A 15,983-nucleotide genomic window follows, 5' to 3' on the forward strand; every position below is an offset into this window, starting at 1 on the left:
ACAACCAGTGCTAGGGTTGTACATGATAAAGAGAAGGGTGGTTGGATTTGTGAATGTGAAAGTAATATAAATGTTCAATAAATCAAAATATTGTGTTAAAAGTCTGTTCACCTCTGTGCATTGATGTATAATTCCTATCAGTCTTAAGTTTAAAATGAAAACCTTTTTGTTTTTGACAACTTTAGGGGTGAGAAGTGACCAATAACAACACTGATTCAGATAAAACAGACTGTGATTATTTGGTCCTCCACATTTAAAGATGCAATGTACTGTATATAAAGAAAAATCTGTGTATTCTTCAATTGTTTTTCTAATGGTCATTCTGAATGTGCTGTATGTTGTGTCTTTGCATTTCTAAATACATTTCTATTTCCTTTTAAAGGTGTGAAACTGCTCTTCGTCACTGCTGGGTCTTCCTGCAGGCTGTGTAAGCTCATTTTGTCTTAAGAAGATGTTTCGAGGACAAGGACATTTTTAAACACTTCTGCTTTTATGTTTAAACGGATCATACTGTACTGAGGTACGTATCTTTTATTAAAAAATAACTACTTGGATATAAAGCCGGTCTTGGGCATTGTACTGTCATTTTTAAGAAAAAGTTTATAATTGCAAGTGAAAAAAGTGTGTCAGATAACTTGTTAAGTTGGTTTTATATTTATTTATAATATATATTACCTTAAATTATCCTGAGCTTATATCAGAGAAAATAAAAATCAGATCTTGTACAATGCATTTTAATACTATTTGTAAATCTATTTTTGTATTGCTCTTAAAGACACAATTATATGTTTTGTTTTGTTTTGTTTTTGCATTAAAATCCAGAAAAATCAGTAAAGCACAGGGTTATATATTTTGTTTCAAAAAGTGCTTCCCCTCTGTTACTTGTCAGTGACGCCGTCTCCGTTCTGTCCAAGTTTTCCTTAGTTTCTGCTTTTGCTGCCATAGAAATCATCGGTGTCCTTTACTTCATGTGTCATTGCTCAGATCAGCCTAAACATTAAAGTGTCATTAGATTGACTTAAAAGGACTGTACACTCTTGTGATACTTTGATGTCATAAGCCAGTCGATCTGCACACACATAGTAGCCTTGTAGGCTACTAACAAAGTGACTCTCTTATCAAGCCACACTGTGCGCTTATATTATAATGTTACAGTTATAAATCTTTATTTCATTATGTTATCTATGATTTGTGAGTGCTGTCGGAACAATTCCCGTTGATGTCAGTAAAGACCACAATTCCCATTGTTCATGCTCTTGTTTAACGACCTCTAGTGGAGAAAATAACAGTTACGACCTTGAATGTAAAACCTTGAATGCTCTTTTATTTTTTTACGTTCGGATAAACACTTTTGCTGAATGAAACACAAAATGAACAACTGCCCATATCTATTTTTACTTTATAAATGAAAATTAATGTTTTTTATAAATCATCTAAATATGTCTCTCGAGTATCATGAATATATAACTGCATGCGAAAATTTTATGTTTCTGATTAAATGCATATATAATGTATACATTAAATCAGATCTCATGCATATGAAGTGATGTCTGGACTGCAGATCATCTCATTCATTATCATCATCAGCTCTGTGTTACTACAAACTCACTCAGGTCAGTCAATCTTTACATTTGGTGTGATTGTAAATAAGAAACAGGAAATGAAAAACTATACAGTTATAAATGATAATAATGTGTATTGATTTCTCTCATACAGTCATTAATGTGTGTTTCATGTTTCAGCTGATGATGATGTTTACTCAGCTGTACTTCCACACACAGTAACAGCTCTGACAGACTCTTGTGTGCTGATACCCTGCACATTCAATATCAGTACATTTGAGAAAAAACTGCAGAAAACAACACAGATTTATGGGATTTGGCTGAAAAAGAGACACAACGACTTTAGTAATGACAAGAGTTCAGTAGTGTTTAACAGCAGTCAAAACATCATTCAAGGATTCAGACACATAGAGATGATTGGAGACCTCACTGAGAGAAACTGCAGCACTGTCTTCTATAACATCATGATGAATCATTCAGACCCGTATTACTTCAGAATAGAAATGGTGCCAGATGTGTTCAAAGCAACATTTAACACCAATCAAACTGATGCAAGTGATTCAAGCAAGACTGTGAGGATCAATGTCACAGGTAAATGCCAACTAAACTAAACAATCATCTACTGACTTTATTGTGTAGTTTAACTGATGTATCAGTTTAAAGTAGAAAAGATGAACTTGGTGTTTAATAAAACCAGGAAAAAGAAGTCTTAATTATTCAAATAGAAATTAATAAACAATCGACAATAGAACCTGGAATCTCACTTATTATTTTTCAAAAATGAATGGTTTATTGTGAAAACTTCACTTTATTTGATGCCACATCCACACCACTAGGTGTCAGCAAAGTCATATCGGATAGTAAAACAAAAAAATTTAAAACTGCAAGCTTTTTTTTAATAATTTAACTTTCTGAAATCATTTCATTTACAGATTCACCACAGCCTCCTGAGCTTATATTCAGTCCAGATGTGTCTAAATCTGTGATGGAGGGCACTGCAGTGAATCTGATCTGCTCTGCTGAAGCTCCCTGCCCAAAACAACCTCCTACATTATCCTGGACAAACATCCCCAAATCTGCCAACATTATAACACAGTTACAGGAGAAACCTGATAAAACTCATTCAGTGTTTTCCTCAATGACCTTCAATGCTTCATACATGGATCACAGGATGAACATCTCCTGCACTGTAACATATCCAAGAAACATCTCCAATAACACAACTGTGAACAGCACAGTAATGCTGCAAGTTTCATGTAAGACATTTGGAGAGGTTTTGCATGTTATTTCTCATATAACATTCTTGTTGTTTTTAAATATGTGTTGTTATGCTAATATTAATTTATATTTAGTATATAATTTTTTGTTTTAAAAAAGACATGCAAGTAAATATCTCAAGCTTCATTGTTTAATGGCTGTCATGTTCTTTTCGTTGAAGTTCCTCCAAAAGAGACTCATATCATTATTGAACCATCTGCTTCAGTCACTGTGGGCACTAATGTAACTTTCACCTGCAAAAGCAAAGCAAGTCCATCAAATAACATGACGTACACCTGGTACAAACGTGGAGAGAAGAAACCTTTAGCTTGGGAAAAAAAGATGAGCTTCATTGTAACTCATAATAATACAGGATGGTATTTCTGCACAGCACTGAATAAATTTGGCAACCAATCATCAGAAGAGATTCAACTGTTAATCTCAGGTAATATTTACCAGAAAACATTCAACATACAGAAGTTTACTCTTATAGTTTTGGAGATGATCACAGTTATACTCTTAGTCATTTATGCAGCATCTTTGTCTTTGTACTGTTTGATGTTATTTCTGAATAAGTGTTGCACTTTATTATTTTAGGATCCTTTAAAGCTGTGATTTATGGCTGTATAGGAGGACTTTTGGCTTTGCTTGTGATTTCTGCAGTATTTTATTATATGAGGTAAAGATATAATAATAAATGTTATCCTTAGGTTTCATAATAATCAAAACACACAAATGTATTAACTGTTGACTGTATTCTGTATCAGGACAAAGACATTGAGTCAGACCAATACCAGAAGAAAAGACCAGGTGGGTGTACAGTACCATTTGACATAAAGTATTTAAATCATTATTTCTAAAGGAATTAAGACTTTATAAAACTGTTAGCCATTGTTCCAAAAATCAAATAAATAATTAAAATAAATAAACATGAAAAATATTTTTTGTTCCAACTCCACTTTTTTTTAAAATCTGTTAACTGGAGGGCTGTCTCTTATCAGGTACAGTTATTGTTCATTTTGTAGTTTAAAGATCACCTATTTCATTGCAAAAACAATGTTATTTTGTGTATTTGGTATAATAAAATGTGTTTCAAAATGGTTCAAAAAACACATTATTTTCCACATACCGTACATTTTTGTAGCTTCAGATTTCCCTCTCTTACTGAAACGCACGGATTTTGTACAAAACTCATCGATTTGAAAAGCTCTGTGTTCCTGATTGGCCAGCTAATCTGTACATTGTAATTGGCCTAAATACCTTTGACGTCAGATGGAAATGTGACGCTCCTTACCATGTTTGAAAGATTCGGTCACAATGCAATGCTAACAGGAGTTAACTTACAGGCTCTGAAGCGGGAGGAATTATGATAATGTCGGTCTTTTCTACATCACCAATCCCAGGAAGTAAACTGTTGCCTACAATCCTTGTGTTTGTTGTAGTCCAAGAAAAGAGATTTACGTTGGAGACGATAACTTGCATCATTGTTTACTTTGGAGTTTGTACGTTTTGCATATCATTAACATGTACTAATACACACTTACACACCAAAGGAAATGTAAAATCGTGAATCGGACAATAGGTGCTCTTTAATGTGTAATTCTGGCTTAATAGGTCAGGATCATTGACACTGCATCAAAATGTTAGACACCAGCTTATAATGAAAATGTCTGTCTTTACAGAGGATTTTTGCTGATGATGAAACTCTCATTATCTACAATGAAGAGATTGACGTCTCTGCAGAACTTATCAACAGACTTCAGATGTGATGAACTCACAGAAATACAGTACACTCAAGTGTTAGAATTATCATTTTAAAAAATGACCCTGTCTGTGAAAACCCAGCAAAAGACATCTTTTGTGAATTACTGTTTTCTACATAAAATTATCCTGTAATGTAAAGAACATTTTGTAATAATATAACATTGATATCATTCAAATTGACCATGTCAAACATTAAAATCAAGGTTTAATCAATGATTGTAAATAATTTACCCTGTAGACACCACAACCTTCTGAATGTAAACAGTACTGAGCTTCTTCTTTATTAAATCAATAATTAATCTTTAATATGGTACCAACAACAACAGTCACCACTAGATGAAAAATTATTATTTCTGTAGTACTGGCATGAGGTAAAAGCTTAAAGGATCAATAAAATCTCTTATTGCATTTTATGCTAAATTTATAAAAAAACTGACAGACACAAACAGATTGATTTACAGTTTTATTCCATCATCCAAGGTAAAAACATTCACATATTAAACAACAGTTTTACAGTTTTCAGTTTTCTTTGGTCCAGATCCTTCAACCTTTGTTCAAGTATAAACCTGAATTCTGTCAATCATTCTGCTGATAAAATTTAAATTAAAAATAAAAACAATTAAAAACAGCTTTCATTTGATAGGTGGTAAGTTTAAAAACAAATGTTGTGTAATTGGTGCTTTCCTTAAAGATCCGTCTGCTATTGGTCAAAGTTAGTAGTGTACCTATAGTTTTTAGTTTTAATGACAGAAGTGATGTCCTCTGAAAATTCATAATCTGCTCTTATAAAACACAGGATAATCTAAACTGGCAGTATGTAAACATCAAATAAAGCTTTTTCACTTGTATTGTAAGATATATTAAGGCACCTTGACATTTATACCACTGATAGTGATACAGACTGTGTATGTTTGCATTTCTTTGGTGCAGTGCAACAGACAGTCACATTAAAACAGTTACACCTCCCCAACCCACTCTCAGCATTAATGTAATGTAGTGTCTATTTAATCCCTTACTCTTTCCTCTAAAGCCCTCAGCTCGCCCTCCACCTGTGCAGGTAGATCAGATCCGACCTGTTGGGTGAAGTAGTTCCTGAGCTCTTGTGCTTCTTTCTGCCAGAAAGGTTTGGGCAGATCAAAGAGGGCACCCATATCTACATTCCCACCCATGCCTTTTGTGTTAATGGCACCATTTTGAGGAATCCATCCCACGATGCTTTTGGTTGCAGCTTCGTCTTCATTGGTGCGGCCGCATCTATTGAAGATCCATTCGAGGACGCGGGCGTTCTCGCCGAACCCTGGCCACAGGAAGGAGCCCGTCTTCTGATCTTTCCGGAACCAGTTAACGTGGAAGATCTTGGGAAGCTGGGTCGGAGCCTTGCGCTGCTCCATGCTTAACCAATGGGACAGGTAGTCGCCAAAGTTGTAGCCGAAGAATGGACGCATGGCGAAGGGGTCATGCATGACTACCTTTCCTAAAAACACAAGCCATGTGTATTATTATTATTATTTATATTATACAATTTTATTAATTTAGTGTGTGAAGTAACCGTAATGTTTATTAGCTTTGGAATGAAAGTGAAATATACCTTTGTGTTCTGCAGCAGCTGTAGATTCAGATCTCATTGAAGCACCAACAAATACTCCATGACGCCAGTTAAACGATTCATACACCAAAGGAACACCTTGAAAGATACAGGCACATTTAGAAAAATGTAAACCAAACCTAGATATAATTTTTTTGTGATTTACTACTTTCTTCATAAAATTATTCTATATAGCATAATGAACATAATTAGATTTTGACACTTCAGCTTTAATAGTGTAAAGCACATGACGATATGTATAATAAAGCTAATTTGCAGTGATACCCACCCTCTGGTCTTCTGCCACCGAAAATGATAGCATCAATAGGGACGCCCTCATCACTCTCCCACCGGGGGTCTATGATGGGGCACTGACCGGCAGGGGTGCAAAATCTGGAGTTTGGATGGGCACATAGTGTAGAATCACCTGAGAAACACAAATAGGGATTTGTTTTATACTATAAAATAATCATTTTTGATAACATTGTTTAAAAAGCCTTGTGGTAATTAAAAGGTTAAAAGTATATGCTTAGTCTCATAATTATGTAATATAATTATTTAATAATTATTAATTTAGCAAAAATACTTTTTCCAATTCAATCTTACCATATTTCCAGGACTTTCCATGCCAGTCTGTGAGCTTGATTCCAGGTCCAGGTGCTTCTAGACCCTCCCACCACACTCCACCATCACTGGTCTCTCCTACATTAGTGAACACTGTATTTTTGGATATGGTAGCCATGGCGTGAGGGTTGGTCTTGAAGGACGTCCCGGGGGCGACTCCAAAGAAACCGTTCTCTGGGTTAATAGCTCTGAGCTTACCTAGTAGAGATACAAAATAAATACTGTCAGAAAAAGGTATAAAAGCTGTCACTGGAACGGTAACCTTTAAAGGGGTCATAATATTAAGGTACCAAAATGTACATTTGATTTACTCAAATCACCTTTTAGGTGCAAAGGTGTACTTTTTGAAAGGGTATCGCACGCGGTGACAGCTTTTATACCTTTATTTCTGAGAGTGCACTACCATCTTGTATTATAGGCTTCTATATATGTAACCCTAGACCACAAAACCAGCCATAAAGTTTTTTTTATTGGGATTTATACATCATCTAAAAGCTGATGTATGATTTGTTAGGATAGGAAAATATTTAGCTGAGATAAAAATCTGGAATCTGAGGGTTCAAAAAAAATCTAAATATTAAGAAAATCGCCTTTAAAATTGTCCAAATTAAGACCTTAGCACCACCTATAACTAATGATAAATTATTTTTGTAGATATTTACGATAGGAAATCTACAAAATATTTCATAGAACATGATATTAACTTAATATCATAATAATTTTTGCCACTAATAAAATGAATAGATTATTTTGACCTGTACAATGAATTCTTGTCTATTGCTATAATTATACCCGTACTACTTACAGTATGACCGGTTTTGTGGTCCAAGGTCACATATAACTAGAATAAAGAGTCTGTTAATCATTGCACAGATTCCTTATAACATGAATTAATACACCAGAGGCCGTATCGCTCCTAAGCAACAGCTGCCATACTTGATTAGTATATTTTTTTAGATAAAATATTTATTTAGTGAGTGTTTTGCTTACTGAGCCATGCACTGATTAGTGTTTTATCAGTTCTCTCTGTTGTGCAATGATAAAATAAATCAGTTTTAAGTCTGCACAATATTGAAGAAAAATGCTATATACTTTCTATATGATGTAATAAACAATATGCAATATGATAATGCTTTAAGTTCAATTTTTTTTTGCTTATTCAAATGTTTAAAAACTGAAGATTATATAACAAACATACATGTTTTACATTGCACATCTTTCACCCACTCATTTGTGTGCCAGTGTTTTTGCCAAAACTATACATTACTTTTGAAAGTTATTGCAAATTGATGCAATGTGCATATTGCCATAATGTTATCTGTGATGCTCGATGTACTGTGCAGCCCTAGTATCAGTAAGTCAAAGGTTGCATGGGTTCTCTAGAACCTTGTAGTTTTATTTCTTACCCTGACTGTCAAATTTCATCCAGGCAATGTCATCGCCCACACACTCCACCTTCCAACCTGGCAATGCCGGTTTCATCATGGCAAGGTTGGTTTTACCACAAGCACTCGGGAAGGCTGCCGCAATGTACCGCTTCACACCCTGAGGATTAGTGATTCCCAGAATCTAGAGGAGGGAGAACAGCAAAGTCATTCATGGGTTATAAATGACATCTAGTAATAGCTTAAATGCAGGTTTTATAGTATGATGCACTGCTACTTGATCAGTACTATAATATAAAAGTTGCAAATTCATAATTAATGTTAACTTTATATAAAGTAAAAGGAAAAGATCATGGGGCCTTAGACAGATACAATTAGATTTACATGCACCTAATGAAAAGCACTGAGAAAGCAAGGATGTCTTTTTTATATTTATATAAAAACATTTTATTAAGTTTGCGTTTTTCCAGGACTCCTATACTGAGAGCACAAAGCTCAACCAGTTGAGCTATTTTTGGTAATATAGATGTGAATAAGTGACTGAATTAATGATTTAAAGGGATAGTTCACACAAAAATGTAAATTCTGTCATCATTTACTCACTCTCATGTTGTTACAAATCCGTATAAATTTCGTTGTTCTGATGAACAAGAAGGATATTTTGAGGAATATTTGTAACCAAACCACTCATGAGCTCCATTCACTTCCATAGTATTATTTTTCCTACAATGGAAGAAAATGGAGTTCGTGGACAGTAAATGATGAGAGCATTTTCGGATGAACTATCTCTTTAAGTCAATTAATGAATAAATGAAATGATCCTTGTTGTTTTTAAACAATTGGATGTTATTGGATACTGGGAAAATTGCCAAAACTGATTATTGGCCAATATATCGGTGCATCCCTAATTCAAATACAAATCTGTTAAAGATGTACATTATATAAATGGCTTGGTTTTTATACTTCTGTGGTTTATGATTTATAGAAAATTTATTTTAGCAAGAGTTTGGCATGTACACAAGGCTCCTTGATTGTTTGAGATCTGACGCGTCTTACCAGCATGTGTTCGGCCAGCCAGCCCTCATCTTTGGCAATGCGAGAGGCAATGCGAAGGGCAAAGCATTTCTTTCCCAAAAGTGAGTTTCCACCGTAACCGCTGCCAAAGGACAAGATCTGTCTGGTGTCTGGGAGATGTGAAATCAGCACCTTCTCTGGATTACAAGGCCAGCTGTTCACTAATGGAGCTAAAAGAAACAAACAGAGAGCGATAAATAAGACATATATGACTAAACATGCTAATTTATCACGCTTTTATTGATTAGAGTTAATATGATGACATCAGAAAACTTCTATACTGAAAACAACAAGATTGTTGGGCATAAGCATATATTACTATGTATTAGACACTGATGTGTTAGTGTGCAGTATATCTCATTGGTTTGCTTGTTTTGCTTCATGACCTGTCCCGATGAACGTCTAAACTAGGAGCAGCACATTACTTCATCTTTACAACCACCAAGATCACTTTGGTTACCAGTGGAACCAGCACTAAAATTCAGTGTAAGCTAGTCTTGTGTAAATAAGTCAAGATACCTTTGAGCGGTAATGGTTTGCCCACAGAGTGCTGGCAGCGCACAAACTCCGCCCCCTCTGCCAGTTTCTGAAGTACAGGTGTACCCATGCGTGTCATGATGCCCATGCTGGCCACCACGTATGGAGAATCTGTCACCTGTACACCGAACTTAGCGAGTGAAGAGTTGACTGGGCCCATACTGAAGGGAATCACATACATCGTGCGTCCTTAAGAGAAAGAAAACAAAAAAAATTGTACATAACAAAAAAGTGACATTTTCTCCAAACCAACACACTAACTTTGTAAATTTGGAGTTTGTTGTATCACTCCATGCATCAAACCAGTTAGATATAAAGGGAAATGCTGATAATACCAATGAATTATAGTGATTATAGTGACAATGAAATATAGCTCCATGTAGATGGGCTAATAAAAATCAAATGGAATCAATTGTAGGTGGAGTCTCATGTGTGCTGATGATTGACTAAAACGTTTGACAGGAGGTTGAAGTAATACACACCTGTCATGCATCCAGGAAAGCGGTCCTCTCTGGCTTTCTGGAAGTCATCTTCGCTCATCCAGCTGCCCAATTGGGATTTAACACCTCCAGCAGGGATGGGAATAGTGTCTCTTTGATTTTTAGTGACTATTACTGTCTTACTCTCCACGCGAGCCACATCTTTTGGGTCAGTACGAGCCAACCAGCTGAAAACAGGATCAGCAATTATTAAACACAAAACTAAATGAGGATTAACACGTTAACCAAGTGTGACATGATAAAGATGATAGTCTTTTTATTGATCGCTTAAATACCATTTTTGTGAAATTACTGTGGCTAGCCCCGCCCACACTGACAACTTATTGCTACACTAAATGGATGCTAATTTACATAAATTATGCTCTAATTGGCTGTAATGTGTTATTGTTCTTTCAGTAACATTGTTCTTATTCTTTATATCTCATCTGATTACGTACGAAGTACAACAATGTTGATTCATTCACTTACACAAATATTTAAATATGATAAATGTTTGCCTACCAACTTTAACTTAACCAAGCAGTTGAAGCTGTCAATACTAACCAGTTCTCATATTTTGTGAGTTTTTTCACCATTCCGTCTTTCTCCAGGTTTGCCAGGATATCTGCTGTCTCCTGAGGTGTGCCTGTGACCACGTGCACTTTAGAGGGTTTACACTCGGCCGCTGCGCCCGACACAAACTCACCCACTGACGAAGGCAGAGAGGGAATGGAGGAGAGGGCCCGGGCCCCCACTGTAGCAGTGCTGATGCCATTTCTCCTGCATCACCAAAAATAGACATACTTAAGCTTATAATGGAAAAAAAGATACAATTATAAAAAACACTTTGTTACATTTCACATGTGAGCATTTATATGCATAAACACACATTATACAATATGTGACCCTGTCTGTGAAAATCCAGCTAAAGTTATATTTTTGTATAAATTCTTCCTACATATCTTTATTATTGATAATTGAGAAATCAATAAAAGAAATTTCACAGACAGGGTCACATATTGAGAATTAAAAATAAATAATAAAATTAGATCATTATAAAATTGTATTAATGTAATATTTGCCTCTTTACTGTTTATTTTCCATGAAAAAAAGAAGAAAACAGAGTGACGAGTTCTTCCACGAAATGACAACAGGGGTGTGATATTTATTTACTTGCAAATAACAGGTCAAACCAGATATGGTAGACAATATTAGCCAATTTTAAAACTTTATCTTCTTACTACTAACCCCAGCTATTTTCCTGCATGTATGCAAAATCTCCAGTACTCTACTGGTATGTTAACTGGTTTAGCCTGACATTCCACCAGGTGGAAATACAAAAGAATAAAGCAAACAAAAAAAATCATGTTATTCTGCTTCATATGAAAGCATTGTCCATGAAAAGGATTCAGTGCAGTTAATGAAGCGTGTGTATCTGCGTATGTATATTGCAGTTCTCGATCCGTTTCTTAACTCTACTAATCTGAAAAGACTTGCTGTATTTCATTGTAAGACATCAATTTGATTTATGACAAGTTACATGGGTGAATGAACATTCATAAAAGTTTGGCTGAAAACTTTAGAGTTGGACGTATATTATCACGGGTTATGAAAGTTTGAGCTGATTTTGAAACAGGGAAACGTACTAGTGCTGGACTTTGAAACAAAATGCATGTACATCGATTATCAAAGGTTTGCACTCACTTGACCGAATTAGACACTTATAGACATTTTTTACTTTTGTAAAAACGTATGTAGCTAATATATGTCTGTTTCTTTACACAACTACAGTTTAAAAAATGTCCATACTTTCATTTGTGCAATTTCATTGTTTTGATGAGTTTACAATGGTTGTAAAAGGTGTGACAAGAACTAAAAATACAAACTGAAATACAAAGATATAGGGAGGAGAAAATGTGTGTTTCTGAATAAAGAAGAGTTATAAAAAGCAATAGAGACAAAACAGATAGTTTAGACACAAAGAAAAGTACAAACACTGACCAAAGGTTACACTGTTGTTCAAAACCTATACGAGTTTCTTTATTCTGTTTGACACAAAAGAAGATATTTTGATAAATGATGGTAAGCACACAACTGAACTTCCATAGTAAGAAACCATCATTTATCAAAAATCTTTCTGTTTAACAGAATAAAGAAACACACAAGGATGAGTAAATGATGACAGAATTTTCATTTTTGGGTGAACTATTCCATTAAAAAGCGAACTGCGGCATTTAATGAATCATTTTTTGTTACAAGCTTCTCCTTGTCATTCCTTAACATTGTTAGTGAACTGCTACCAGGATTATTAACTAACAAGACTCATGACTTGGAAGCCTGGTGACTGAAATGAAGAGGATATCTGAGGGGTTGCATTTCCATTCAGCTCAAACCCCAACCCCAATTTCCATACTATCTACCATCTACTAGGTCTACCAATCCCACTCTATTGTTTTCCAAAGTTATAAACATTTACTAACTTAGAACAAAGATAAATCCCTCAGGCTATAATAGTTTTGACCTCTGCAATCCCTCTCTCCCACCAATAATTGTTGAGTTTTACACCATCAATTACAGCAGGCAGTTAAACACACCCCTACATGAACTGACCAATCAGAGGGGCTCCTTTGCATTCACTCCCCATCCCTCCCCTCATAGGCTGGTTGAACAGGATACATCACAAGCACACTATGTTCACACATGCACACAAAATGCACGTAACAATTTTATGAAAAACGCGTGCCGTTGTGAAATCGAACAAACAAATGCTTTGTCTGTGAGCCATATGCATGCAATAAGGAATTAGCTTGTATAGGCGCTAAATAAGTTAAATAAAAACTGGTTTATTAGTCAGTTACTAGTCTCATGCATCTGTAGGGTAAAGTTTAGTTGGACACTTTCACACTGTGCATATTTACTTGAAATCTTCAGCTGATGTAATCACTTATTCTGGTGAGAGAGTGATAAAATAAAAAAGATTTGCAAAATATTTTGTCTTTAGCATTTATATTTGTAGCAGTTTTACTGATGTCTACAATTTCCAGCTGTATGCTGCATTTATCTCACAAACCTTTGCAAGGCTTTGCTTTGTGTCAGTAAAGGTTTTCTCATTTACAGACTGGAAGCATTAATTTGTCTTGATCTAAATAAACTAGTTAAACAGGAATGGCTCCAGTTTAGATGCAGTGTGATTTGTTAATGTTAAAATGTTGTTTAACCTAAAAATAGGAAAAGCCAGTTCTCTGTGACTTACGTTTCTGCATTCCTTTGTATTACTACCTTCAAGTGTCACGTAATGTGTGTCAAAAGTCATTTTGACTATAACAAACTATTCCTAACATCATATGATTGTAAACAAATAATCTCAAATTGCTCGATCAGTAGTGGAGTTGACAGGGCGGCTGTTACAGAATAATGCAAGCCTGTTTAAATCTCTATCGTCATCATCATTGGGAAACTATACAACAAGGATGTTTGCCCTGGAAAAGGACCAAGTGTATCAACCTAACTTATTAACCTGACACTAAGTCACATATGGTATACTTTAATTTAGTGCCATAGCTATTTGGCCAACTAACACAATAAGGTATAGACATTTAATTATTCTTTGAATAATATACCATAACACAGCTTATTAACTATAGTATAACATAGAAATATGAAGCACAAAACATTAATGCATTGCTTTTCAGAGCAATAGACGTGATGATAAACAGAGTTGTTATTACATTCTTATACATGTAAATAATAATGAGAAAGTAAAAATGAACACTCACCTCCTTAGTACTCCAAGCAATAGGCAAGACATCTTTGGTGCAAGTATGTAGTGCAGTAACAATAACTCAAAATGATGGCTTTTAATAAAAAAAAATAAAACAGCAATAGGAGAGTGATGACTCGGTCCTCTTCAAAGCCTTAATCTCATATCAAATGGTTGACTGTGATAAAGTCCAGCTCTTGAGGTAGACTGAGACCCTTGCACTTTAACACGTGTAACTCATCGCCAGCTGATCCCACCCTTAAACCAGATCCTACTTCAATAGACACAGACAAAACAGCCTGCGATCACCGTGTGTTTCAATAACAAATACGGGTTTTACGTTGGCAAACTTCCTTATTTGCTAACATAGTTTACAAGTTACGTAGGTTATTTAAGCAGAGTAACCCGTACGCAGAGTAAAGACGACAAAGTGGAAAAACTATATTTTGCATTTCAGTCATAAAGTCCTAATTAATGCTCGCGAGTCATTGAAGTTGTTTAAGTGAATCAAATGCAGCGCTCCAATGTATCGCAGCTCCAACTCCGCCGGCTGATGCAAGGACACACGCTTATTGGTTGCACTGGTTTCTCTATCCGATTACGCAAGACTCGCGCACGTTCCGCGTGCAACGCAACCAGAGTCGAGCAATGTTTTCTGCAGGTGAATATTGTTTATAAAGCTTCGCTGAAGCTTGATGTGAGGCGGCGCTCGTGCCAAGTCAGCAGATGTTGATAAAGTTGACGCTGAGGCGGAAGCTCATTGGCTATGGTGTTACGTCACCCCTGCTTTTCATTCATTACAGCTGTTAGCGCGGGGTCCGAGAGAGCTTTAAAATATAGTTTATAGTTTTCTATCCCAGTAAGATTGAATGGTGTTCTATTGGTTTTCATCTGCCAGATAGGAGGCTGTAAAACAGCAACAAATGTTAGACTTTAAACCATTTGAATTCATTGCAATGAATATTTGGCACTGGAACAGAAAGTGAGACGTGAGAGAAGACAGGGACACTGAACAGGCTAAAGATCACAGTGTTTGTGACAGAAAGGTAGATTAGACGATAGTGGAAAGAGATAAGGTGAAAGAGGCATTGTGATTAGACTTTGATCTATGTGAAGTAAGAGTTAATCCACTTTCAGAGATCAAATGTTTTTTTTCTTTAGTATGTATGTTGACACTGTAGGCACATTGTTTTTATACTGAGCTAATTACATTAAAAATCCATTAACCTTAACCACAATCCACAACCCCGACACATGCATTAAAACAAAACATGTTTGATGAAAAAACAGGACTTTACCCTTTGATGTTTGCAATAAGGCAAAACCATACATAGGTCTTACGTAGGTAACGTTATGGAAAATAAGATCTGATAAAAAATCTAATTGTAAAATAACTTATAAAACATTGCTAGTTCATGAAAATCATTTAATTCAATTTAGCCTGACTATATTATGCAAAACTTTTTTCAGTAACCTTATTTGATATGCAAACAATGTTGTTTGCATACAACAACTGTTTAATCAGGGGTCATCGTGATGGAAGATAAAGGTGGACTTCACAGTGGACAGTCAGAAAGTCATGAATAAACAAGGCCTTTAATCTTGTCTGTTTATAACATGATTTTATTGATTAGATCTAGCTGGATACACGTAATTGCAGTGTACCCTGGTATTTGTACTATGGGAGAAAAGCACAAAGTGTTCTGTGAGTGGCGTATTTATACTAATAAAGGAACTATTTGCAAATATTCTGCAAAAATCTGAACACACAATAAAGTAAAACAGAAATAAATAAAATCAAAGTGATTTTGATCTTGTCTGTAGCACCGGACCAAAATTCAATACGTTATGGCTTTTGCATGAAAAATTAATAACATATACAATAGTCATCTTTTGCTACTATTCGGCAACCTATTAAAGTGATTTGGCATCCCACCATTCTCCACACTTATTTCC

At 35.3% G+C, this 15,983-nt stretch overlaps 1 protein-coding gene and 1 long non-coding RNA gene across 2 annotated transcripts; one reads left to right on the plus strand and one right to left on the minus strand.

Moving 5' to 3' along the window:
- The first annotated feature begins 406 nt into the window (after positions 1–406).
- LOC135785582 (uncharacterized) lies at positions 407–2,124 on the plus strand. Its single transcript, XR_010546662.1, has 3 exons — positions 407–520; positions 1,528–1,613; positions 1,743–2,124. It is a non-coding gene; the product is annotated as an uncharacterized lncRNA (long non-coding RNA).
- Positions 2,125–5,033: 2,909 nt separating this feature from the next.
- pck2 (phosphoenolpyruvate carboxykinase 2 (mitochondrial)) lies at positions 5,034–14,699 on the minus strand. Its single transcript, XM_065294938.2, has 10 exons — positions 14,044–14,699; positions 10,832–11,047; positions 10,271–10,455; positions 9,771–9,977; positions 9,234–9,421; positions 8,199–8,361; positions 6,775–6,990; positions 6,458–6,595; positions 6,172–6,267; positions 5,034–6,057 (listed from the first exon to the last, which is right to left on the minus strand). The coding sequence occupies exons 1-10, from the start codon at positions 14,073–14,075 to the stop codon at positions 5,588–5,590; spliced, it is 1,911 nt and encodes a 636-aa protein (XP_065151010.1). The 5' UTR covers positions 14,076–14,699; the 3' UTR covers positions 5,034–5,587.
- Positions 14,700–15,983: the final 1,284 nt, after the last annotated feature.

The sequence above is a fragment of the Paramisgurnus dabryanus genome, chromosome 22 (assembly GCF_030506205.2).
Source record: "Paramisgurnus dabryanus chromosome 22, PD_genome_1.1, whole genome shotgun sequence".
Lineage (NCBI taxonomy): Eukaryota > Metazoa > Chordata > Actinopteri > Cypriniformes > Cobitidae > Paramisgurnus > Paramisgurnus dabryanus.